The sequence below is a fragment of the Chionomys nivalis genome, chromosome 15, assembly GCF_950005125.1.
Source record: "Chionomys nivalis chromosome 15, mChiNiv1.1, whole genome shotgun sequence".
Lineage (NCBI taxonomy): Eukaryota > Metazoa > Chordata > Mammalia > Rodentia > Cricetidae > Chionomys > Chionomys nivalis.
The window spans coordinates 45954865-45982595 of NC_080100.1; the positions used below are offsets into that span (position 1 = coordinate 45954865).

Sequence of the window (27731 nt, forward strand, 5' to 3'; positions counted from 1 at the left end):
CCCACATGTATTCTGACATGCGTGTGCCTCACACTCATTCACACTCAGATTTCTAAAGCAGGTAAAATGAATCCTAAGTTGACTTTAAAAACAAATCTGGGTGGACAGGTGTGATAGCTTTGGTGGTTGGGGTATTGGTGTGAAGCACTCACTGTGTGATGATAAAGGTTTTCATGGTCAAGGGAAAATTGTAGACGTTGCTGGCTGCTCTATTCATTATGTAATAGAGGGTTACTCTGAGCACCAGGTCCTCCCCTTGCCACTGCCCAGGTTCTGTGGTTGTAGGTGTGTGCTACCACAGCTGGCTTGTAAGGCAGAATTTCTTAGGGGATCCTCAGACGGATATGCTGAGGGTTTTCAGTGCAGAGTCTCTCTGTCTTTCTGTCTGTCTGCCTCTCTCTCTCTCTCTCTCTCTCTCTCTCTCTCTCTCTCTCTCTCTCTCTCACACACACACACACACACACACACACACGTCTTCCAACCTATTTATAAAATGAGCTCACTTATCTAAATATGAGTCTGGACCATTCTCACCATCTCCCACCCCACCCCCTCATCCCCGCAAAGTAAAATGGGATAGTTGATGGAATTCGCTAGTTGTTTTGACTTTGGGATGGCAGTTTTCAAACTTCCCACGGAGAAAGGAAAGAATCACCATACAGAATCTAGCTGTTTTGAATGGCTTCGCAACCGTGTCCTATAAGCCCCTATCATTTGAACGAGCTGGTGAGAGCAGATAGCGGTGTCCAGGCCCTGTAACAGTTAGCCCAGACTCATGAGGCCTGTGTCACTGAGCCTCTGAGATGACTCTGATCATGTGGCAGAGAGCAGCACGGCCACCCAGGCTGTTCCTTCCCTCTACCAGTGTCGCCAGATTGCTAAACCAAATGGGGGTGCCCAGACACTTTGGGGGCTCATCCAAACTTTGGCTTTCTCCAGCTCTATCTGATTTAGGCTGGAAATTTTGGCTGCCAGATGTTTCCCTAGGCTGACCTGGCCTGGTTGGTTAGCTAAAGCCTAGTCTTCGGCCGGTGTCCAACCCTGTCTAGGGAGAGACATTTCCATTGTCTAAGGACAGTGGCCTAGCTCATCACTTACTGGGTAAGCTTGGGGTGCAAAGGATCAATGGGGTTAAGGTGTAAACTACTTCCTGTTAGGGAATCCTGGTGAACTGTGGGTAAATTACTTTTAAGAGACCCTAAAAAGGATTATTAAGGTCACTAAACTATGATTTGCTAAATATGAATGGTTCCTTTGGATTTTTAAAATGTTTATTAATTAATGCTTCTTAAAGTCTTTGCCTTTTGCCCAAGAAATTTTTATACAACCCTGGGTATCCGGGCATACAAATCAGTATGCAAATCAAGTATTTACTGATTCAAATCCATCTAGCCATCAAACATTCTAGCACAAGCCAATCCAAAGGAAGACTCATTTGATACTTACATGCTGAGGCGATGGTAGGAAACCATGAAAAGTCTGTCTTTCCATACCTAAACTGTTATATTTCTATACGAGCAGTGTGTTTCATTACTATTACCACCACACCGTGCACAGTGGGCAATGCTTTGGTCCAGAACCAAGGCTGTAGGTGAAGTTGTGTGGAAAAATTGCTATGATACATCCATGTCTGGTTGTTCAATCCATGTGGCATCAGAACCCATGATTTAAGCCACCATCTTATGGAGCTTTTCAAATTAAAATGCACATTTGTAGATCCATGGGTGGAGAGTGCCACTATCTAGTTTCTTCTTCTGAAAAACCCTGAAACTCTTTTTACTTCCTAATGGGTTGTCTGTTAAAAGGAAGCCATCTCATCCTCAATTTTTCTTATGTAGATGATAAACAACCATGGTACATTTTGTCAAATCCCCATGGGAATACTCCCAGCCTTTCCATGTCCCAGAGGACCCAGCTGGGGACAAGTGGATGTATCAGTGTCTTCACACTGCTATGACCCTTGCTTTGTCTTTGTTACCGAAGGACCAGGAACCACTAAGACGGCCAAGTCATCCACCGTGCCTCCAGGCCTTCCCGTGTATCTGGACCTGTGCTATATCCCCAACCACAGCAACAGTAAGAATGTTGACGTGGAATTTTTCAAGAGAGTGAGGTCATCTTACTACGTGGTGAGTGGGAATGACCCTGCCGCCGAGGAGCCCAGCCGGGCTGTCCTGGATGCCTTGTTGGAAGGGAAGGCTCAGTGGGGAAGCAACATGCAGGTAAGAGCACAAGGCCCCCAATCTGAGCTGCGTTTGAACTAGGTCTAGAGGCAAAGAGATGGAAGTGTGTTTGAATAGGCCTCATTGTGATTGTGGGTCCATGCATGAGCCGTCTGAGTGTCACATGTGAAATGTACTGCACAGAAAGTCAGTTTGACACACAGAAAATAGCCCAAAGTAGAATTCTTTGTTTGTTTTTTTGAGACTGGGTTTCTCTTTGTAATACCTCTAGCTGTCCTAGAACTCACTTTGTACACCATGCTAGCCTTGAACTCACAGAGATCCGCCTGCCTCTGCCTCCCGAATGCTGGGATTAAAGGTGTGTGCTACCATGCCCCACCCACAGTAAATTTCTTGAGAGGCCCACTGTCAGTGGCAGTGGGGGAGAACCGCCTCACCTAAGACAGAGCTCAGGCATCTGTAAGGTGACCTGAGAAAAACTGGTTCCTCCTCCAGCACGTTGAGTGCTGTACGTGTGAATCGGAGTTGTCTGTGGAATTGCTGCTAAGGAATTGTTTTTACTCATTGGTGTTTCGCCAGTAGACTAACTAGGAACAAGGTCATTAGGCTAGGGACACAGGGAGCCAGCCTCCAGGTGGAGTTCCAGAGAGGTGCCATTGTTTCTTCAACGCCAGACCCTCAGGTCTGGCCATGAAGCAGCCACTCTGTGTTTCTATTGGGCTGTGATTACTGGTTATCTGATTTGTGTTTCTTTGCACATAATCACCTAGCAACCTGTATTTGCATCTTAAATAAAATTAATTGATAATATTCCCATAGTATTCACATGAGAAGCACCAACCAATCAGCACCCTACTCTTATATCGCACGGTCTTTGTTTTCAGGCCAACGGGCTTCTGAGAGTTGGAGCTGCAATAACTAAAACTTCTTGTGTTAAATATGGAGTATAGTCTATACAACACTCCCCCCATGTTAAGGGAAATATGAGAAGCTGTACCTAATCCAAACACTTCTTAATACTACAGCATTGAAAAATCAGCAGTGACCTTTAATCCCAGCACTTGGGAGGCAGAGGCAGGTGGATCTCTGTGAATCTGAGACCAGCCTTGTCTACAGAGTGAGTTCGAGGACAGCCAGGGCTACACAGAGAAACCCTGTCTTGGAAAAGAAAAGGAAGAAAGGAAGAAAGGAAGAAAGGAAGGGAGGGAGGGAGGGAGGGAAGGAGGGAGGGAGGGAGGGAGAGAGAGAGAGAGAGAGAGAGAGAGAGAGAGAGACACCAACAATGAAATTGGGCCGAGTGAACCGACAAGTCTCTATCTAACTGATTGAGATTTCTCCTTTCCATCCCCTCCCCTCAATGAAGCAAACCTTTTGATTTTTACAGTTGAAGACTTCATTCGCATTTTTTGGGGGGAGGAAACAGCATTTTTCTTTTGTCCCCTTCTTCAAGTGACCCAACCACCACCTTGCTCTTGGCATCTGTCTATGGCCTTTAAATGTCTTCTTTTCTCCCCCTCCGCAGGTGACGCTGATCCCAACACATGACTCAGAGGTGATGCGGGAATGGTACCAGGAGACCCATGAGAAGCAGCAAGACCTCAACATCATGGTTTTAGCAAGCAGCAGCACAGTGGTCATGCAGGATGAGTCCTTCCCTGCATGTAAGATAGAACTGTAGAAACCGCAGCCGGCCACACCACAGGATGTGAACTTTGTTTCCAGAAATTCTTGAATTTGAAACTACCTTTTCTAAAACGTCCACTCATCTAATTAAGTCACCGAACAATTACCTGCCAAACGCTATACTGTGTCACGGTGATGCAAGTCACTAATACTTCTCAATTTTTGCTGATTGCTGAGGGAAGTAACCATATTCCCACAATAGGATTCAAGTTACTGCAAAATTACCTACCCCCGTCCATCTCTGCTGAACATTTGGAAGCCATGCACTCGCACACCCAACTGACTTCTGCTAGGTATTGGCATTTGTCTTAGAGAGAGAAAGAGAGAGGGAAAGAGAGGCAGAGGGAGGGGAGGGAGAGAGGGGGGAAGCGAGGGACATAGAGAATGCAGGAGAGAGAGAATGAAAGAGAAAGAATGAGAAAGAAAAAGGATGCAAGAGAAGGAGATGTAACGGTGGAGAGTTCTGATGTGATGCCCAGGGAGAAAGAGTGGGCAGGATGGGGTATTCAGAAGACACCAGCAACTAGGTCTGCATTTTCTCTGACAGCAGCTATGGTGTGGTCTACACTGGTGAAGTTTTCATGTTCATCAGAGTCATCAGAAAGAGTCTTAATCTCCTAGAGCATGTTTCTAAGGAACAAAAAGAACGGAGCCTGTTATGAGGGCATGAGATTTTTCACGCCTTAATCAAATGCCTTTACTATAAAGGCTGCCCACGGCATAATGTAGCAAATGTAGCCTGGACTCGCGAGTGGCTTGAGCCCCATTCAGAACTCTCAGCCTTTTCCAACACTATGAGTAGATCGATCTAAGGCATGCTCCCAGCACTTGTCCACCCACTTAGTCCACACCAAGTCAACCTGCATGCAGCAACACCCAAGTCCACCCCAGTTATTAACTGAAGCAAATACCAAAGCAGTTGGGAGTACATACGGGAGACATTTTGCCTTAGGAACTGACTTGAATGTACAGACTCCTGACGCACTTATTTTTTAACGTGAGACAGCAAGTTTTTAAAACACCCATGTAGGATTGTAGATACTCTGGGTAAAGGAGCGTGTGGGGAGGGAAGGTACTAGAAGCTCATCTGATTGGTCCAGCAGTTTAGTGCTGAGTCATGCTTGTTGAAAGCCACCAGTTCTGATGCACCCTGTGGTCCCTCAGCCAAGCGCCTGGCATTTTCCCCGGCTTCTTTAACTGCTTTAAGTTCAAGATCGAAATGGCTTCTGTGATCAAAGCTGGGAGCGCAGTGAATCTTATGGTGGAAGAGGTTCCCAGCAAGTGTACAGTATTTGCCTCTCTTTGTCTTGCATTGGCCATTTTAATTTGCCATTAATTTCAACACAATTATGGGAACACATGTACAGAAGATTTTTTTTTTAAGATACCTGAGATGTTTTCATAAATGAACTTTTTAATGTTTTCATTTACAGGAAAATGCAAAGAAAAATTTCAAGCGATGGTCTTTTTTATTTTAAATGTTTTATAAGACAAAAATTGAAGTTTTTTTTTTTTTGAGGTTCTGGCAAGATTTGAAGTCTGATATTGAAGTCATAATATTTATTAAAAACCTCTAACTATCAGAAATGGTGATACCTCCCACCCTTTGACTCTCATATCATGAAAGTCTGAGTATGTTCTGTTTGAGAGTGGGTGGATGGCAGGGTAGGCTATTGGTTAGGGCCTTAAGTGCATCACCCAGTGCTGTCCCACCGACTCCTTTCAAGACTGTCCACCATGAGGTTAAAAGAGCCAAGTTCAGAAGAACCCTAGCACCGTTTCGCTTGGGGCTTTCTTTTCTGGAAAACATTCAATGAAAGAAACAGCAGATTGAAAACGAATTAATTCCCAAGTCCTAAGTGCACCATGTAGAGTTCAGACACGATGTCCATTGTTGTCATCACTGAGGCACGAATCTGTGAAGCCAGATCCTGATTAGAACTGATGCCGTCTCAAGTGGCAGATCCGCGTGCCAGGGTTCCGAGGTGGCACGCTTCTCAGTGACAGCTGCTCTGTGCCCTGTCACACTCCATTTCCTGCAGACTCTCAAGATCTACGGAGTAGTAAACAATGACCTCATTTTATTTTCTATGTTAGTTATTTATTTCAGAATTTACATTTTAGTTTATTTTCGTCTGTGAAGTATATGTTTCGCACTGCTATGACTCTGAGGGTTTAAACAATGCTTCTCCGGGGTCCCCTCACTGAGGACCCATGCAGTCTACTTAATGCTGTGAATCACATTTTCCAAATGTTTAATTTTTTAAAGAAAATTAATATTCTATTTTTGTTAGGTGTCTCTAGGAATGCAGTTTTTATTTATTTCTTTCGAACCCATAGAAGTAACACATTAAAGGTACAGAACTGTCATATATGATGGAAAAGTCATTGTGATGAAAACAGACTTCATTGACTATAAACTCATTTGTTTCACACTTCATGAAACAAGCTGAATACATGCAAATTAGATAATTAATGGTAGCTCTTGGGTTGGTCCGCATAACACACGAGAAAAGAAGCAGTGTCTTAGTCTTCTTGCCGAATCCAGACCTCTGATTGACTTTTCTTTCATAGAGATGGAGTTACTTTCCTGTTTCCCCGAATTAAACTTATTTAGCCTACATATTATTTTGTTTTAAAAATATAAATATCCAAGAAGAGCCATAGCCAGCCTTCAGTTATAATCACTCTACCCCACACTTGTTATTTCTACAGAATTTAATGGGGACAATACTTTTCAAAACTGTCACCGATCCACTGACTCCGATTTCCTACACAATCTCGCAGCACCCTCCTGCACCCCCTGTTCTCAGTGATGACCATGGAGCGGAGGACACCAGGGTGAACTACATTTGCGTTACAGGTGACTCCTGATGTCCCAGGCACCTCTCCTACCTGTGTGGCTAATCTGACTTTACTAGTTCCATACATACACAATTAGTTTAGAAGTAGCCATCACAATGGACCATGTACATTTGTGGTGAGAGCTAAGAACCGACACAGACTTTTAGAAGATTTGTGCATATGATTCTTAATCCGATTGTATAGATTGGATATTTGAGGGGGAGGGATTTCCACCCTCTTTAAATGATGGGATTCTATTGAGCTAGCGCTCCTGATCATGACCTTTTCGGTAGTGTTTGTAAACAAAATTCCACAGCGACTAAATCTTAGAGATAATCCTGCATTTCAATTTTAACCAATTCTGTCCTCTTTTTCCAAACCCCAACCCCATGCATGCTTTCTCAGTCTTGTGGTGGGACTGGATACAGTGACCGACCCCTCACCCCAAACACCATTTTCCATGGAATTCAAAAGAAAAAAAAAGTTGTTTTTTTTTTCTTAATGTTACATATCTTAGTGAATGGTTTCCCCCAGTGTCTATGGATGTTTTAAGTGTTTCCAATAGCTTATGAAATTTAGGAGCCTTCTAATACATATTTTATAAATTTAATTATTTGCTAATGGAAGTTTTACCACCTTCCATTTCTGTTACCAATCTCAGCTCCTGGCAGCAGCGCTACAATTCTGGAGTTGCTTTTCTTGCCTCTTCTGTCTCGGGTCACAAGAGGCTCCTGCTCGGCAATGGTACTTGTGAGTTAGGATAAAGACTTCTCTTTCTGTTTTCCTTTTGTACTTCAGATTTAGGAGAAAAAGATTCTGTTTCCGTGTGAAAGGAACTGTAAGCTTTTCTCATTTAACCGGCTGAACAACACATCCAAAGCAGCCTAGGGATGAGCGCCGCTTTGATAGCAATTAGGTTTTCTTCACCTGGTGTGCAAACGATTCACTGTTTCAAAACAAAACAAAAAAACTGTGACTTTATGAAATCATTTCAAAGGCAGCATCAAAAACTGAAAAGGAAGGAAAACGACAACAGCGAAGAACTGGCTTCTCCGCGCGCATGCGTGGAGCTCCTGACCCAGGAGCCCTGGGGAAGTAACTGCTCAGCTGCCCTCACCCCAGCGACTTTGGAGTCTTGCTTTCCGCACCGCAAGCAGCGCGCAGTCCTGAGCCCCCCCGCTGTGGAGAAGCAGCTCGCTCCTCTCTCTTGTTCTGAATGGTGTTTGTGTCGGTCTGCAGCTGTGTATGGTATTATGTCTTCTAATCCTGCATCATTCCATCCTATCCAGTCATATCTAATGTAGAAAATTAGTTTCCAGTGAAAGTAATATGTAGTGCTTTTATGATATTTGTGTGCAATATCCCCTCTTCCACTGAGGATATTTGATGTAAAGGAAAAAAAAATCAAAAAAACAGAAACTCTGTTCCACAATAAAATACAAAGTGGCAAAAGTTCACTCGTGTGCTGAGACGTCTTTGGCTTCCATATCACCCGGAATGTGCCACTATGATCGGGCATTTCATGGTGGGCTCCCTGCCTATGGCCCCTACCTCCTCAGGGGAGGGCTTTGTGCCCACAAGGAAGAGGCTTCTGAATATGAATTTTGTAATCGAGTGGGCATTTGACGACAGGTGAAGCCCAGCCTGGGAAACATGCACCCCAGCAGTGCCCAGCACACTGGAGCACAGTACACAGTGGATAACTTCTGAGCGCATTTTAAGGGTTAGTATTTTGAACTCTAGCGATGAAGAAATTAAAAAAAGAAAAAAAAAAGGCCTTCATACCATTAGGTAATCAAAAAATAGTTTCTGTTTTTAAATCATATATATATATTTCTCCATAGCCCTTGATCCAGCATTTAAATTCCATAATGGAATTTATTTTCTGATGGATTTGAGAAGAATAAAGAATAAACTCCCTGTCAATGAACATGTCAAGGACAGATCTAGAATCTGTTGTGCATATTCAATCTCAAGAAGCACACAGACTCAGTAATGATCTTGCTTTAAACAAATATTTAAACATTTTATTCACATAAAAGGGACATTGCTACTATTATTTGTAAATGGACATTTCTCTCCCACCTGCCTGTTCTCAAATACCTGGTGGTCCCTTCCCAAATTACCAGAGTCTTATATGAATTGTAAATGCTCGGCAGATAGCTCAGGCTTATTACTAACTAGCTCTTACATTTAAATTAACCCATTTCTATTTATCTATTGCCACGTGACTCGTGACTTTACCTGTTATTTCTTGGGTGGCTCACTGGCATCTCTCTCGAATCTGCCCTTCTTCATCCAAGTCCTTAGTCCTGCCTAACTTTATCCTGCCTTGCTATAGGTGAATCAGTTTTATTATTGACCAATGAGAGTACTGCATATTCACAGCGTACAGAAGGATTATCCCACAGCAACTATTTTTAAGCTTCCTCATTTTTGTACAGGAAATAGCATCTTCATGGTCTTCAGCAAAGGCCAAATCATAGGAAAGAAAAGGGTTTTTTTTTTTGTTTTTTTTGTTTTTGTTTTTTGTTTGTAGAAATCGTTAGACTATAAGGCAAGCTTCCAGATGTTGCTGTTGGAAAGCACTCCTCACGGCCCTCCTTTACAAAGTGGGGTTTTACATTATGTATAATTTTCAGCACTGAAAAGTTCACGTTCACCTCCCATTTTCTGGTATTATAATTCACTAAGCTGAAAGAAACTCTCTGAGCCCATTTTGTTAGCTCTTCTCCTTCATACCCAGTGAGGCTATTGGGTGTCAACAGAACCACAGTCCCGACTCTCATGGTCATGTCACAGCATCTTCATTCAGGAACTCCAGACTTCTAGCCTATTTATCTGGTATCAAATTCATACAAGTCACCATTTGCCCCTTTCCCTGAGGAACCGTGTTCAGAAAGAATAATGGTCCACCCTTCAGTATATATTTCATACGCCTATTTGGCCAGAAAGGGAACAAGCCACATTATTCGCCCGGTTAATCTCACTGCAGGAAGTCTCTTGGGTGCTCTCCTCATAGGTCTTAGACCAGGAATTTTGAGCTATTAGTGTTTTAGACTGGGGAGTTCTTGAGATGTGTGGTAGGGGGCTCTCTGCTCTCCTGTGCCCTCTGAGATGGTTTTTAGCAGTCCTGGCTTTTATTTAGAAGATCACTCTTCAGCTGAAGTGTCCAAATACCAACAAACATTAGTAAAGGTGCCCCAGAAGGAAACTATTCCTGTTTGAGAAGCACTGCCTTGTGTTTGCTCCAGGCTCCTGCAGAGAGCCCCTACTGGAATATTTGCTGGTTGTGGTAGTAAGCTAGGAGGCCAACAGTGCCACCAGCCAATGAAGGAATGGGGCTCACACATGTGCACTTGACTGTCATGGCCCTTGGTGCAAGATGCCAAGGTGTGTACCGGACAATTCTTGGAGGGCTCCCAACATGAGTGAACCTGCCCCACCCCCACTTAACTGTGTGCTCACAGTTGTTTTTCCTTCGCTCCCTGTTGAATTTCTCCCTCCTGTCATGTAGTCACTCCAATTGAGTCCTTGCCTGTTTCTCTGTGTGTGCGTGTGTGTGTGTGTGGGGAGTTGGGGGGCATATTTTAAGACAATGACCTGCTAAATCTTGACTCTGCTCTCCAGCGCATGAGGGTGGCTTTGGTGCTGCCCCATTTTTCTGAGACTTTTGTTTTCATATCTGCGTTAATCACAGCTGTGACAATACACCACATTTCTTTTTTTCTTTTTGTTTTTTGAGACAGGGTTTCCCTGCAGCTTTGAAACCTGTCCTGGAACTCACTCTGTAGCCCAGGCTAGCCTTATTCACCTACCTCTACCTCCCGAGTGCTGGGATTAAAGGCGTGCGCCACCACTGCCCAGCCAATACATCGCATTCTTAATGGACTAAATATGATAATGCAAATAAAGGGTTTACTATGCCATTTGGTTAGGGAATGTTCAATAAATATTAGCTCTTGCTGTGAGTGGTGGTGCAGGCTTCTAGATTCTTCACTTCCTAATCATCTGCTTGGAGGTAGGTAATGTTTCCCATGCCTATAAAACCTCTACCTGACAAATTTCACTTGGCCTGAATTATTCACAAGTTCCCTTGTGGTTAAGGCCTCACCTGGTTGAGGCTATATATATATATATATATATATATATGGCTGTGGGTGAGTCAGTAGTTCTCGTGGGAGGATACAGCTCAGTACTCAGACTTTCAACCTTAGAGGAAATTTTACTCAGCAAATGTAAGTGCTTTCCTGGGCGGTAATGACTGTTCTCTGGACACAGTAATTTAGAAGGCAGGAACTCCTGTCTTCATGGAGTTTAAAGTTTGGTGACACTCTCACAGATGGGTTCAGAAAACTCATTCGAAATTTATAAAATGGATAGGAGTTGACAGGCAAAGGGTACCGCAAATGTGCCAAGAGGATGGCTCATGAAAACCCAGAGGAACGGGTGGGCTCTGGGCCAGTCTCTCCAATCCAGGGAAGCCAGGCAAGGAGGAAATCAAAACGAGTATTCCTCCCCTTCACTGGCTTCATTTGATTCCAAATGGTGCCCACTTCTCCAGGGCACACACCTACAATCTCAGTATTCGGAGGCAGAAGATGGATGATCTTAAGCATGAGGCTAGCCTGGTCTACATAGCAAGACTCTGCCTTCCCTACCAAAACAGAACAAAATAGCTGAGAGAGACCAACACAGAGCAAAGCTGAGACTCCTGACTCGCTCTGGTACATCAGAAGCTCCATACAGCCTCAGAAAAACAGGCCTGCCAGAGTGATGGATATGTCAGGAAGCCAGAAGAGCCAGCAGAGGGTCATATTCCTCAGAGGTAGAGGAAGCATACCACTCCAGGTCATCAGAATGTAGCAGGAAGAGGGCCCTTAAGGGGTAACTCAGAGCTCACAGGAGATAGTCCAAACCCTAGTTTGCTGGCATTGGTTACCAGAGCCTCAAGCATCTCTAGGCAAGAGAAGTAGTGGCGATAGTCCTCACAGGGTGCGTCTCTGCCAGGCAACACTTCCACATCCTTGTTCTTACACAGGCAGGAAGCCTGCTTCCACCTGGACCTCAGACTGCATCCACTCGGCCCAAAGACACGGGGCTTCTAAAAATATTCCTTATACCCAGTTCTGATTCCTTGCTCCACCCAGCAGCCATTTATATACACTTATTTTCTGCAGCAGCTAAAGATTCTCCAAAGGGCACCACGGCTGTGGTAAAAGACAACAATAAAAACAAAACAAAATGGCGTGATGATTTATCAGTATGGAAAACAAAACCAGGAGGCTATCAGGCAGGGAGGTTTGCCGTCAGCAAGAAAAGGAGGTGTAATCTGCTCATTTTCAAGGCCATTGGCGACAGCCCAAGAAGTCTACAGCCTCAGGCTCGCCTAAAGAGCAAGGGGTAGAGAGCCTGCTGTGCAAGCAGGGCCCGAGTTACAATCCAAACAAATACAGTCCACACCTATAACCCCAGTGCTGTGTCTGTGCAGACATGAATCCTTGGAGCTCACTGGCCAGCGGTCTAGCTGAACCCATGCCCAGAGAGGAAGACACCCAACACCAGCTTCTGGTTTCCATACGCACATGTGTGCACACCTATGTGTATGACACACACATCCACACTCACAATCTCCAATCTTCCCATGGGGTACAGATGGCTCAGTAAAAGCAGACAGAACACAGCACAAAGGTCAGTACCCACAAAGCCCTAAGGGAAGGACACAAAGTATTTGTATTAGACTTGTTTTCTACTTGCCTTTTTAGTAAGGTGAGTAGGCTATGGGCTCAAACTGTTCATTTTCACTCAATTTAAAATGCCTTTTTTCCCCCTGAGCACATTTACTCTCCACTGGACTGTGTTCAGAAGGGGCATCTACAGATGCCAGCTTGTGGCACATGGGTGGGGGGTAATTAAAGCACAAAGCAGGTACTTCCCCTCACGGGTGCTTGTCCGTCTCCCTGCCTGCCCAGCTCTTCTGAAGTTCCCCATCACGTTACCTGCGTCTGACACCTCTCAGCTGTGTTGACTGACGGGGACTGCCAACCTCCTCAGCCCCTGAAATGTTATTATCTTTACAGATTGTTATTTTTTAATTTTACGTGTATAAGCGTTTTACCTGCATGTATGTTTGTGTACATGTGTGCCTGATTGCTCAAACAGGCCAAATCAGGGCACCAGATCAGGTACACAGCCAGTGCTCTTAACCACTAAGTCATCTCTCGGGTCCCTGGAACCTACGTTATCTGAAGGTAGATCTCTATTACACTTGTCTGTTCCACAGCATTAGGATGGTGCATACAGGACATGCTAAACAAAACACCATGCACAGAATGTATGTGATGAAGACCTCAAGTTCATCAGGTGGTGGCTGGTGAAGCCAAGTGCAGGAGCTCATGAAGAGATAATTAGTCTAGTTGAAAACCAAGTCGCACCAATGGACTGATAGGGCTGAAAGCCAAACTCCCCAGGTCTAATCAATAAACCACCAGCTGGTCGGCGTCCATGCTGAGATAAGGAAGGAGAGGAATGAGCTTGGTATTAACCCATAGGTAAATATTATATTACTATTAATAGGATAGATAGGATGGAGGGCATTTAACTCAGACTTCAGACCTAGATGGAAGACATCACTAGCGATGACACCATGTAGAAAGGAATTCTCAACGGTCCCCAGAGCATCCAAGCATGGAAGGACACATGGACACTACAAATAGGAGGAAGAGGATAGTAAGTTATCACTTGAAGAGAGATGGTGGAGAGAAATGGTAAGGTTAGAGTACCATTGAGGGCAAGAGAAAGGAGAGCAAAGCTATGTAATGTGACCCCATTTTCCTGATGAAGTAGAAGGCATCTCCTCAGTTCTCACACTAAGGGTCTTGGGCTCACCCGGAGTGGCGGGGCTACTGAAGTCAAAATGAGTCTGTCGCTAAACAAGATAAGCAACGATTTCAGAGCACAGCCGTAACTGTGCAGAGGGATTAATTAGCAAATTATCACTCTGCACTAACACTGGCTCAGCAGCAGACAGAAGGAAAACCAATTATGACATATCAATTACTCCTATGGCACTCCTACAAAGAACCAAACATCGAGGGGCTTAAAGACTGACAGAACATTCTGGAGGCTCAAAAATTCAGTCATGGTAGGGCTGAGCCGTCTACAGCTTCCAGGAGAAACTCCTCCCTTCCTCCTTCATGCAGAAGTCGCTGGTCCACTTACCAGCACCCTACCCGTTTCCATGGGGCCTTCCTTCCGCACTACGCTTGTCTCTGTATCACACTCCCCTTTAAAGAACACCGGTCTTCAGGGGTTCGTAATCTCATTTTAATCTAATTCCCTCCACAAAAGACCTTATTCCCAACTAAGGCTAGATTCCAAGGTACTGGGGACTAGGGCCTCAACAGATAATTTTATGAAACACAATTATGGCTGCTCCAGATGTAGGTCCATGGAAGCTAAGTAGGTCCAAAAAAACAGAGAAGGAAAGAAGATAACACAGTGGTTTCTCACCTGTGGGTCATGGCCACTCTGGGGGGGGGGGCATCTCAGCTATTCTGCATATCAGATATTTACATTATGATTCATAACAGTACAAAAATTAGTTGTGAAGTAGTAACAAAATGATTTTATGGTGGGGGTCACAACAGGAGTTGCCCGGGTTGGAGGGAGGCAACTAAGGATTCAGACTGTGAGGATCAAGTTTGGGTGACGAAAGGGCTGTAGGTGGGAGGGACAGAGAAAGCTGGCTAAACATGGGCCATGGTATAAGATAAAAGCTAAGACAGGCACCTCGAAACCAAGACCTTGGATAGCTGGCTCCAGGTTCTCCCAGACTGAGCTAGGAGGGAAATCTATGACAGGCGATGTTATCAAGAAGTTTGTCCACTGCACAGAAGACACCAATGGAAGGGGCAGAGGACAACTACAGCTAGAAGCCTCAGCTGTCAAGTGAGAGAGGACGGCATCAGAGTTTAGGAGGCGGCTGTGCGAGGTGAGCAAAGAGTTCGCAGGATGAGGACACAGCCACAGGGGCAGCGACTCGGGGACAGGAATGTCTCCTTCTGCAAGGACTGAAACTGCAATAGGGGACCAGGGGAAGAAGAATGAACAAGATGCTTCAATAGCAACAGTCATTCCTTGGTTGCCACTGGATCTATCCTGAATCTATAAAGGAACGGTCGAGAAAACCCTGCCTTTGATCAACCAGAATCCAGCCCTGACTTCTGGGGATGACCTGAGTCAGTGCTGCTAGCCTGGAGGACCCTGGAGGTCAGACATGGGGGCCACCGTGTGGGTTGGGACAGCAGCAGCTGCTTAGGGGAGGTACTTAGCTTCACCTCCTTCCTTACGGCCTGGGGATAATGGCGCTAGCTCAGGGCAGGTCTCCGAGGACTGTAATGACTGTTATTATTACACTGTGGTAGTTGGATGGATGCGGGCTAAAATGTGCTGTTCAGACAGCAAAATTAAGGGCCAGACCCCCTCTCTCCTTCCTTTTCACCAAGGATAAATTTTCTGTGATTATTTTGGTGTTCTACAGGCTTTGACAGAAGAACACAACCTTGGATACAGATGCGCCACTGCATTAAGGGCAGCATTACACAGCAGGCCAAGTCCCCGACCCTCTCCCAGAAAGGCTCCCAGGAATATTACTGTTCCACCTTCTGACAGTCCGCACTGATTTCGTCCCTATGCACGCCAAGTCCCATCCTTTACTAGAAAGCTTTGCCCTAAAGTTGTCTGTATGTACACATGTGCACACACATTACCAAAGGTTCATTTTTTATTTCTGACAATGTGTGGGAAAAAGTTAGTCTAATATGCTGAAGAAGCCGGGCCACAAGGACCTCACCCAGGGCCAAGTTTCTTCTCCAAAGTCCCCGCATTCTGTAAGGGTCACCATGGGCTCCTACAATCAGACATCTAGTGAGGCTGTGGTCTGGAGACCAAGCTGGGCTTCTCCCAGAAGGAAAAGAGGAGGGCAGAGTGTGTGTGTGGGGGGGCAGCGGGATGTCTGAGCACCCAGGGCCCAATCACCAGGCTATCTGCACTAGCCAGGGGACAATGCAACACAAGGTCTCAGAACAGGCAGCATGAGCCACTCAGACCCCGTGCTGCAGCCTCAGCTGTAGCATCTTCCATCACCCGCACCGGATATGGGGAACTTTTCACACTGTGCCCAGTACTTCACTGTGAGCCCTGAAAGCCCGCTAGAGATTCAGCTGGTGGTCTCGGCCCAATCACTCGCCACCTTCTTAGTTTCCTGGCCCTTGACACCTGGATGGGCAGACAGTGCCCTGACAGCCGCACCCTGTGGCTTTCAGGCTGTGCATGGCTTGCTGTGAAAAAGGGGAAGCTGGACAGCAGAGTGTGAGTCCCATCCTGTCAGTGCAGAACGCTGGGGTGGCCCACACACTCCTGACTCCACTCTGTCCAAGCAGAACGCTGGAGTGGTCCACACAGTTCTTGAGCAGGGCCAGCGTGGGGCCGTTTAGGCTGCAGTCTTTGCTGCATTCAGCGACTGGTATTCTTGCTTTGCTCTCTCCCTCTGCTCCTGTTCCCGCTGGATCAACTGCATCCGCTCTAGGTGCCACTCACGCAATTTCTGCTCATAAGTGACCAGGTCCTCGGCCTCACACGCGGGGAGTTTCTCTCTCACGAGCTGGGTGGTCAGAGTCAAAAGACCTTCTGACTCGATCTTGCCCAACTCCTGCAGTTTAGACTGAGAGGCCTGTAGGAAACAGAAAAAAAAGAAAGAAAAGATAAGGGAGCAGGTGAGAGAAAAAGAGGAAACGAGAAGCAATTAAGTCCTCTGCTAAGCAGCCACACAATCTGCTGCAGGAAAGCTGCTTGGCAGGAAGCGCCCAGGCCTCTCCTCCAGGTGCAGCTGGTTTTTCCAGCTCAGCAGTTACACAAAGCCAGGGCCGCAGCAGGCGTAATCACAATTACACCACCTTCTCCCAAGCACAACTCCACTGCCCCTACTCCCTGAGTGCACAGCAGAGGTGCAATCCACAGGTCCACTGGGGCCTGCCCCTAACCGAGCAGGTAGCTCCAGGTAACAGGATTCTAGGATGCTAACAAGATGGCAGAGACTTCTGAAGCCAGAGCCGGCTCATCCCTGTCTTTTTGTTTATGTGACTTCAGTCCCTACTCTTGGCTCCTTTCAACAGATGGGATTCATTTCAGCAACTTCTCACGAGTGCATGTGCGGGGCAGGCCTCCACCTGCTGGGCTCTCCTGCAGATCGCCCTTACCTCCCGCCTGCTTACAGCTCCATCTGAGATGGCAGCCTGGTTGGGTCAGTGCAGTGTTCCCGCTGAAGTACTAAAAAGCATTAATCAACTTAAGTGCTTCAAGATGTACATCAGCAAAGAGTGCCTCATAGGGCCCCAGCTGCAGTTTAGAGGCAGATGTCCATGTAGTGGACAGGATAAGGCCTGGCCAGCAAGAATGGTGGGCGGAGGGACGGCCCATGAGCTCCAAGGGGCAGGCAGGTCTAATTACAGAGAAGTAAGCCCCAAGACTAATGAACATCAGGTAATAGGAAGGAAAAGAAATGTACACCGAAAGTGATTTCTCTCTGGCATCATTTCCCAGGTAGTCTGAAGCCAAAGAGATGGCCAGGGACACAGAACAGAATCTCAATGGTGAGGAGCAGAGTTTTGTCCAAAGTCAACTTCAGTTGCGGACAGGCTCCGTGTTGTCTCCCCAGGAGCCCTGTGAGGACAAAGGGAGGGCAGTGGGGCTAACATGGCTGAGGTCACAGCTAGCAAGCTACAAACACTCGTGTCTGCTCTTTCCTGAATGGTCATGAGGTGTCCTGTGGAGGTACGAGGGCTGAGAAGTTTATGAAGGCACATGTCTCCATCCTTTGTTGCCGACACTCAGGAACTGTTAACGAAACATGGTCAATGAGAACCCGTGGGGTGAAGGAGACTTTTTTCTTTAAGCTTTGTACATCGACAGGCAAAGAGGGAAGGACTATGTATAAATTCTCTCTTTGCTTTGTTCTCAGGGTATGATGGGAACACTGTTTTTTTTTTTTTTATTCCCAGTTTCAAGTTACAGAGGAGAGAAGCTGGGCAATGACTTCCTTAAAAAAGTACAGGGAGAAACAACTGCCTACAGTATACTGGGATCCCACCATGATAAGAGGAAAGGCTTCCCAGGGCTGCTTCAGAAGACACAGACTCAAGTGTGAGAGTCCAGCAACATTTCTCCCTACCCAGCGTGAAAAGGTACAGCTGGCCAGCTGGCACGGATGGAAAATTTTTCTGCTTATATAATGATTTTATAATTATAATTTCTTTATGGGTGAGGGGGCATGGGTTTTCTTCCCTGACACTGACAGTGAGCACTTTAGGACACAGAGTTCAAAGCCAGCTTGAGCGCTCAGTGCTGTTCGGGGAAACCTGTTTGCATATGCGTGTGGTGTCAGGCAGTGCCTCTAATGCTCCCTGAAAGCGCAAAGCTGCCATGAGCCACAAAAGAAGCCTGAGTCTTATCGCTGCATGCTGAAAATGTGAGATGTCTAGCTGGGTTTCCGATCGAGCACATGGGGTGCAGTGGAGAGAAATGACCAGACACTTTCCACACTGAGAGGGAGCCAGGCGATTGTTAGCAGGAGGAAAGGCATTCCCACCCGTCAGACACACGAGGATCACCGGGTATGCATGCTGCCTTAGTGAACAACACTGTCACTGATTAGGGCAAACTCACAAAAATTCCACCTGTTTCTCTTAAGGCCACAGCCTGTGGGGAGCAACACAAATGCAGTTCTTGATGTGAGTTTTGACGCCTTTGTGTGGGACCGATGCAGAGAAGCCTGCCTGTCCATCACCAGAGAAGCATGTTCATGCATGGCTGGGAGAGGCTCAACTTCTGCTCTCAATCACCTTAAATCGCTCTAGGTATCGGGGAAGCTTCGAATGTTCTGGTTCCTCAATGTCCAGCTGCTCCACCACGTCTGCTGAGCCCAAGCTACCTTCACCTTCCTGGGGCTGTGTCTCTTCCTGGGGCTGGTCAGCTGGAGATGTCACCACCTTCAGGACTCCGTCCAGCACACTGAGCTGTCAGAATGACATCATTCGTTATGGGCTTAACTTTGTGAAAGCCAGAGACAAAGAGGAAAAGGGAGACCCAAGACTCAGGATGGTAACAGCCAGGGGTTATTGGAACAGCTGACCATGCATGAAGTGCTGAGTCCAATCCCCAGTGCTGCAAACAAGGAAGAAGGAGACACAACAATTATATTCCTATACATTAGCCACACCTGTCAGACAGCATGAGGAACTCAGTATATAACAAAAGCTACAGACATGAGCTAAGAATTATCTGTAGGAGTGAATCAGCACAATGGTAAATTAAGTATGTTTTTAATTAACCAGGTAGGGAGGCAGGAATTACATTTGATGGGCATTAAAGGACCGCCCCCACTTTCATGTCTTTCTTTGGAGTCCGTCTGGAACTGGGGCAAAGGGAAAGAAAAGACTGCCACAGACCGCAAACAACAAAAGGCCCCTCTGAATGCACATTAAAGCCGCGGGCTATAAGCAGCCCTTCACCCCCAGAAGATTCCAGCTCATGGAGTAGTATAAATTAGGGATCTGTCTAATCCACAGAAGCGGTTGGCTGTGACCAGAGATGCACACAGGAAATTCATTCTAACGAGGGGGTTTCTGGGACTTAAATAGTAAACAACTGAAAACATGGAGGTTCTTTTATCTGGCTCTCTTGTTCCTCCACCTCCACTGTGTGGCACACCTCTTTAACCTGTGCAGGGCTTGGTCATCAGAGGCGGGAGGAGACAGTAGCAAGGCGGCATAAGCACCTGCTTGGACACCAATTGACCTCAACAATGTCACAGTAGAACAAAGCACCAACGCTACATTGTTTTCAATACTTTATGGACAAACTGGATATACATCACATTCTTGCTGACATGTGAATACATTCCTATAAATTAGAATAAAAAGAATGCAAAGTTGGCTGAAATTAGAAGGAATTATCCCTGGTGAACGATTTGTATGTTTTCAATTACCAACACTGAATAGAGCCATCTTCAAGCACACTTAGAAGTGTGTCCTTGGGTCTAACGGCTGGGAAAGAACGCAAAGGGTTCAGTCAGCATAAGATGCCACAGTAGGCACTGGGCCAAGTGTCTCCTGACTGAGAAGAAAGCTTCGGGTGAGCCTCAGTGTATTCGGGTCAAGTCCACACACGAGTAGCTCCAAGGCAACCTTTCATTTTGGTAAGACAGTATTTGGGACTCCTTGGATAGAGCAGCGGGGCCGGGTGGGAACACTACAGCTCAGTGTTCGATGTTAAAGTCCGCTATGCTTCCCAGTCTGGCTATGCCTAGTGAACTCACTGTGGGGGTTTAGGTGACTAAGAAATGAACTTTGGCACAGGTAGGAGGACACTGAGACAGGCCACGGGAACACCTTAGACGGTTGGCAGGACCACAGGACATAGATTCGGCATCACTCATGCACCACAGCCAGTCCAATGGGAAGGAAGGAGTCTTCTCCAGCATCCATGTTCTGTGTGGCTGATGAGGACTGAGTGGCGGTTCATGTTCTGCACGTGGACTATAGAAGGCAATCTCAGGAGTCACTCTTGGGCACTTTCTGCTTTTTTCGTTTGAGATGGGGGCTCTTGGCTTGGAACCTCACCTAGTAGTCTAGGCTAGCTAGCCATGTCTCCTTGCTTCCCACCCTGCAGCATACACTGCTGTGTCTGGCATTTTAGGTTGCTCTGGGGATCTGAACTGAGGTACTTATACTTGTGAGGCAAATACCAACAGCCAGGATATTAAAGAAAATTACTATTTAATCTTTCCAGACTACATGAGGGATAAATCCATCAAAATTATTTAATCTTTCTCTTATGCCACCTTTAATTCCTTTTGGATGGGAATTGGGGATGGTGAAGAGGATGGTATTTATTGAGCTGAGTTTGAATTTCAGGAGAGGAGACAGCTTTTCTCTTACATAATGAGGTAGGAATCAACAGTAATCTTATTTTCCATTGCCTTTCTGTCAGCAACATTGAAAATGTTTGTGGTTTCTTTTCATCCTTTTCAATTGAATAAATACCAATTCTACACAAATACAGAAAGCTGGGGAAGGGGAAAGACAATAGGAAAAATTCACACCACCCAGACGAACAGTGATGGCTCCATCTGAGTGGAGGTGCAGGAACATACCGCTTCTCTACATAGCTTGAGGTCTTCAGGGGAGGAGGCCACCTTCTCCATCACTTGAAGGGCTCTGTCGAGGTAGCCTGGTCTCCATAGCAGAGGCATGTCGTGGTACACAGCCTGCAGTCCACGCTGCAGTTCCACCTTCCCTGTGGCCGAGAGACCCGCAAAGACCCCTCAGCTGTGTGTCCCCGGCATGTCTGCAGTCCGAGGCCACAGTACCTGCAAACGCCAGCCTAGAGGAGGAACCGCACCCTGCGCATTGTAAATGCAAGCTTGGTGAACGTGTTTTACATAGATCCACCAGAGCCTGTGAATCACTGGCTGAAGAATTCTGAGACTGACAGAGTTTTCCCCAGAAGGCTGCCCTTAAGACAGAAGAAAATGAAAGTACTATTTTTGTTTCAAGTTCAAAACCTTCCCGAGAAAAAGACTTTCACAACTTTCCTATAGTGAAAACCTCGTGAACATCTGATGGCTTGCCCCTGCAAGGAATATGTGACGGGCTTCAAAAATGCCAAGTCCAGTCTATTGTCTTTATGAAAAGACAGAGGAAAAACCAACCAACCAAACAAACAACCCAAATCTTCTTTTCATCGAGCATTATCAGTTCTTAAACCAGAGTCCTAGCAACCTTCTGGCTCACAGGGCCTGAACATCCCCTGGGCTCCTCAAACTGTCGCGCAGGCTGTGGTGGGACAGCAAGGCCCTGGAAATATGGGGCCCTCGGCACCAGGGAGCAGAGCCTTTCTGCACTGGGGAGCAATGTCACCTTGAGCAGCTGGGTCTTAGTCTGCCTCCGCTCATCTTCCCGGAAGGAGGATTTGGGAAGCTGTAGGAGGATACCAGCAGACAAAGCTCATCAGGACATGGCTAATTTTAGACCTTTAAGGTGCTTGGGCTGGACAGGGATCACTCTGAGTGAGGCTGCAGGGCAGGACACAATGAAAGCAAGGGTGGGGCAGGGGTGTCTGATGGCACAGCTGCCTATCACAGGGGACCAAGGCCATAAACAACAGCGAAGTGCATTTTCCAAGCCTTGCCAACTTTCTGAACGATCCACGCAGTATAGCAGTCCTGAACAATACGCTGAGCACAAAATGGAAGAAAATTATGCAAATCAGTATCTAAAGAGGAAGCAAATAAACAAAATGTGATTTTAAACAAGAACTGCAGGCTGGGTATGGGTCATACACCTGCAGCCACAGCACCTAGTGAGTGGACACAGGAAGACTCAAGAACTTGTCTCTGAAGACCAAAAGCTAAGGCTGAAGATACAGATCAGTTGGTAAAGGATGTGCTTAAATCTTGGGTTCAATTTACAGCATCACACAAATCAGGCACGTCTGTAATTCTAGCACTTAAGAGGTACTGACTGGAGGGTAAGAAGCTAGAAGGATTCCTCCGTGACTACACAGTGCGTTCAAGGTCAGCTGGGGATGCAGGTAACTTTGTCTCACCAACCAACCAACCAACCAACCAACCAACCAACCAACCAACCAACCAACCAACCAAAAACCACAACCAAACACTACAAATAAAACAAAGCGACAAAACCCTCAACTCAAACTCAACAACAAAAAGAGTGAACACTCTTGTGTTAGTCTGCTGGCCAGTCTGACAGACTGAGAGGAGACAGGTCTCTTAATCGTTTATATTAGAATCCACACTATATTTTGTTGGCAAAGCTTCGGCGGCAAAGAGGTATTCCTCAGAGAGACGGGCAGAAGCAAGGAGCAAAGAAAAGGCACTTTCATGGAGGCCTGACTTCTGAGAGAAGAGGGGGTGAGGATATGGAATAGCATACACCCATGAATCCCTCTGAGCCGGGGGTCTGCCCAGATTCCACACACCCCAGGTGCTGAGGCTGCCCTCCGTCAGACAGAGCACCAGAACGTCCTTGCTGATGAGGAGTGAATTCTACTATAGCTAACAGAGTGAGTCTTGACAGGTCTTATGATATCTCTCGATTGTCCATAACTGTAAGACCACACTGAGACTTATTTTGTTGTCTATACATATAGGTTATAACTGGAACTTCACTACCAAATTTAAACGAAGCTTTAATTATGAGCCAAAAAGTTGAGCCACATCTTTCTACAAAGAGCAATATTAATAAAGCTCACTTAGCTTACCAAGAAGTGCATAGCCATACAGTTGGGAACTCAAGCCCACTGTGTTCTTTTGTTTTAGGCCTGGAAGCAACAGGGATGCACCGAAGTTCCTCTCCTCTTCCCACTGCAACAAAAGACAGAAGACCATTGTCTGTTAAAGCCATGGATACTTCATACATGGGAGTCTTTCGGTGACACTAAACAGCATGCATTAAGCTTACGAAAATAACACAGTTGTGTAAAAGTTATCCCAATACTAAAAATAAAAGGTATTCATATTAGAAAAAAATCAGAACAGAAATGCCCTATATATAGCTAAAAGATTCCTGAGTAGTGAAATCATGAAGTCGTTTTGGTTTTATTCTTTGTGCTCCTCATTATTTTCCCTGCTTTTGGTAATGAACCAGCGCCTTTTGCAGTCAGAAAAAATAAAAGAAAATAGAGTACACTCTGGACCCCGCTGACTTGAGAGCGTCAAAGAGGCCCCACAGGCTGCCGGCTTCATACTACACTACTCCAGAGGGAGGGCGCACACTAACAACACAGCAGCGATAAGACTTCTCCACAGTGTTAGAATAAGTACCACCATTAAGTTGCTTTTAGAAAGATTTGTGCCTCTTGAAAATAAATTAGGCAATCAGAAACACTTAGTAACTATGTCTTTCAACCTAGGGTGTAAAATTGTACTTCAATAAAATAGAAGCCTTTTGAGACATGAAAAGAAAAAAAAGGGGGCAAAGTCAGCCTCACTGAGCCTGCCACACACCAGTAACAGATGTGACTGGGGTGCTCCTTGGAGAGCAGAGCTCAGAGGAGGAGGTGTGGTAACAACCCAGACAGCAGCTGTGGCCATCCAGACCTAGCCCTTCCCCCGCAGCACACATGCACAGGAGCTGGGGGAGAGGCAGAGAAGGGAGGAGGCCTGCAGCTGCAACTGCTGCATGGAGCAAGGCTCTACGGCATTAAAGATCTCCTGCTCATGCTTCGTGAAGCATAAGCCCCAGTTCTCGAGATTTTCCTACACCTTGGAAAACCGTGGATCTTTGGGAAGGGAAACTCCACGTGGGCTTCCACAGTGCAGATAAAGAAGAGCTGCTCACTTTCCCAGGGCAAATCACTCTGGCTTTTGTACTTGTGCTGGAGTGTAAGCCTATTAATATACCACTAAACTATACTTCCCAAAGCCACCAATATAATCTAGGCAAGTTTGCTTCTCCCACTGAGAGCCTGAAAAGTGGGTCCAGTTCAGAATAAATAAGAAGCCTGAAAACATTTTCTTACACTTATTTTTCAATTTATTTTTGTTTTTGAGGAAAGTTTCACTATGTAGTTCCGGCTAGCCTGGAACTTGCTACTATGCAGATCAGGCTGACTTCAAATACTTGTTTTAGTATGTCTGTGTGTGTGTGAGTGCATGTCTGTGTGTGTGTGTGGGGGGGATAGATTGGGACAACGGTGTGCATGAGTCAGTCTCTCCTTGCACCATATGGATCTTAGGGATCCGATCAGGTCATCAGGTTTGATGCGGAGCACCCTACCCACTGAACCATCTCACCATCTAAAGATGAGCTACAGGCTCTGGATTCCAACAGGGAACAGAAGCTGAATGAACAGCAAATGTACGAGCAATAGCTGTGAGTGACATGCTGGGACCAGTCAGAGTTGACAGTGTCTGAATGAGCATCCCTAATCTGAAAATCCAAAATGTTCCGAGCTCTAAAACTCTTTAACTCTGAAATGATCCTGCAAGCAGAAAATCCACACTACATGGAACATTTCATGTACAAATTAAACATAATGCATAAACATCACCTTTAGTGTATGTGTCTAAAGTACACATAAAATATGGATGAAGATTGGTTCTATCTCCAATGTATCTCACTATACAAATATTCTATAATTTAAACAAATCTGAATTTCAAAACAGTTTTGGTTCTGAGCTCTTAACAGCATAATCTACTGGCAGTGTGGATCGTTATGCCAGGCCTTGCCTACTGGTGCAAAGCAAGCCTTCACCTTCTCCTCGTCCGCCTCCTTTATTCTCTCCACAAACTAGACACACCGAGTCACCTACACTTGCTGTCTTGTCTGCACACTTCTAAATCCCCCACTAATCCATTCCAATCTGGCCTCCTGCTGTTTCTCTATGGAGACAAAATGGACCACCTATCGCTCTGATGTCACTAAATAAATGACCCTTAATTATTCCCACCTTATACTACCCTTTCTTCTAGGCCATTCTTTCCATGGTTTGTGTGGTCCAACACACTCCAAATTTTCCTTAACTTGTGACCGATGTGTGTATGCTGACATCTGATATGCGTATGATGCTGATTTCCATCGCTTGTCTCTCTAGATCATGTGCACACATTTACATATGGACACAAGGCCACAAGAGTGTCCTGCAGTTCAACTGAGAAATCTTTGGACTGCTTCAAAGTCTCCTGAGTTTGTCCCTTCCTCACATACCTCTCTTTTCCTCAGAGTTCCCTTACGAACAGTTCGAAACTGAGGCTCTGACATCCGCTCCCACCCGCGTCTCTGTATCTAGCTCCTCCTCACCTGATAGTCACCTTTCAGGTACTGAGTGGGCACTCTAGGTTCACCTCACCGTGGCTGCTCCTCCATCATCAGCTCTCTCAGACTCCATAAGATTCTCTAAACTTGTCTGCCCACAGCTAGCCCTCCCCTGCTCTGACTCATCCACCTTACAGCTCGGGGATGGCTTCGAAACGCAAATCTGATTATAATACCCCATTTAACATTGAAGCAAACTCCTCACTATTTTTGGATGACAGCAAAATGGCCTTAGCATGGCCCATGCTCTTCAGTCTGAACTCATTCTAACCCCAGGCCCTGACACCCTCTTTGTTGCAGGGCCATCACCATCATGGCCATGGTATCTCCCCTACCAGGTATGCCCATGTGACATGGCCCATATTCCTCCAGCCTATTCCCCCCACCACATCTGGATTTCACTGTGTTGCCCAGGTACACTGGGAACTCAAGCAAACCTCCTGTTTCAGCCTCTCCCGAGCAGAGCTTATAAACATATACCACTGTGCTCAGCTTCCTATGGCACCTTTCCTGCCAGTTTCCTCTTTAACTAGCTAATAATGATTCAACTTTCAAATATTAACCTTGTAAATGCCTTGTAAATGTATTTTCCCTTTCTATTAAATTCAAGTTTGAAATACAAGAAAACTCTTCAATGAGAGCTTTTCATTGACTTCTCTTATATAGTATCCAGCAGTTTATAATTTTACAGCTGCATGCTTGTTTTGCCTAAATGTGTGTATGTGCACCATGCGTGGGGTCTGTGGAGTTTTATATGGTTGTGAGGCACCATGTGGGTGCTGGGATCTGCCATAGGTGCTCTTAAGCATTAAGCCATCTGCTAGCCCTTTGTTTTGTGCTAGGCTATAAGCAGATGTCTGTTTGACTGCTAAATACATAGTACTTGGCAACTGATTAAAAAATAGGCTCAATAAATACTTAATAACTTAATTGTGAATATAAGCTATATCACAGGTCATGACACTCAGTAAGGCAGAACATTTCAGGTATGCAGAATGAGGCCTGGACTGATGATATTTCAACTCCTATCCAAACTGAGATTTTCTTTTTCTTTTTCATTTTTTATTGATATTTATTGAGCTCTACATTTTTCTTTGCTTCCCTCCCTGCTTCTCCCCTCCCCACTTCAATCCTCTCCCAAGGTTCCCATGCTCCCAATTTACTCAGGAGATCTTGTCTTTTTCTACTTTCTACTTCCCATGTAGATTGTATTTATGTAAGTCTCTCTTAGTGTCCATATTGTTAAGTTCTCTGGGATTGTAGTTTGTAGGCTGGCTTTTTTTGCTTTATGTTTAAAACCACCTATGAGTGAGTACATGTGATAATTGTCTTTCTGTGTCTGGATGACCTCACTCAAAATAATGTTTTCTAACTTCATCCATTTTCCTGCAAAATTCAAGCTGTCATTATTTTTTTCTTTTGTGTAGTACTCCATTGTGCAAATGTACCACATTTTCCTTCTCCATTCTTTGGTCGAGGGGCATTTATGTTGTTCCCAGGTTCTGGCTACGATAAACAATGCTGCTATGAACATGGTTGAGCACATGTCCTTGTAGCACAATTGAGCATCCTTTGGATATATACCCAACAGTGGTATGACTGGGTCTTGAGGAAGGTTGTTTCCAGTTTTCCGAGAAATCGGCACACTGACATCCAAAGGGTCTGCACCAGCCTGCGTTCCCACAGCAAGGCATTTTCCCCACAGCCTCTCCAGCATAAGTTGTCATCAGTGCCAAACTGAGATTTTCCCATCTGGTACTGAAATTAAGGGTAGACCACAGGGTCACAATGCCTCGCATCATCTACTGGTGCCGTGGTTATTCTGTAGTATCTTTATGCCTCAGTCTCCCTATCTCTGTAGAGCTAGAGATAGCTTAATTGTGAAGATTAAAGGCATTAATACAGCTAAACCCCAAGAATGCAGTGCAGTATGGCACATGTCTGCTTAATATCAGTCACTGCTTTCTCACCGCCATATTTACGTAGGGCTAACAGTAAACCATAAGTAAATGTCCTACTCAAGAGCTGAAGCCAAAGCTTGGCATCCTGCACATTCTGGAACACAACTGGCGTGAAGCAACTGTGGGAAACCCCGACACAAACAAAACGGTCAGTGTTAAATAT

At 45.6% G+C, this 27731-nt stretch overlaps 2 protein-coding genes across 2 annotated transcripts in view; one reads left to right on the top strand and one right to left on the bottom strand.

Annotated features, from left to right (window-relative positions):
* Nucleotides 1-8159, top strand: part of Map1b (microtubule associated protein 1B) — a 93749-nt gene extending 85590 nt beyond the window's left edge. Inside the window, exons 6-7 of the mRNA XM_057790172.1 lie at nt 1984-2222; nt 3706-8159. Of these exons, the coding sequence (XP_057646155.1) occupies nt 1984-2222; nt 3706-3861 (395 nt within the window). The 3' untranslated portion in view covers nt 3862-8159. The remainder of the gene's footprint in view (nt 1-1983; nt 2223-3705) is intronic.
* A 7323-nt stretch (nt 8160-15482) lies between these two features.
* Mrps27 (mitochondrial ribosomal protein S27) overlaps nt 15483-27731 on the bottom strand; it is a 77527-nt gene continuing 65278 nt past the window's right edge. The window contains exons 8-11 of the mRNA XM_057789742.1: nt 23052-23154; nt 20923-21065; nt 18611-18784; nt 15483-16443 (exon numbers count right to left, since the gene is read on the bottom strand). Of these exons, the coding sequence (XP_057645725.1) occupies nt 16204-16443; nt 18611-18784; nt 20923-21065; nt 23052-23154 (660 nt within the window). The 3' untranslated portion in view covers nt 15483-16203. The remainder of the gene's footprint in view (nt 16444-18610; nt 18785-20922; nt 21066-23051; nt 23155-27731) is intronic.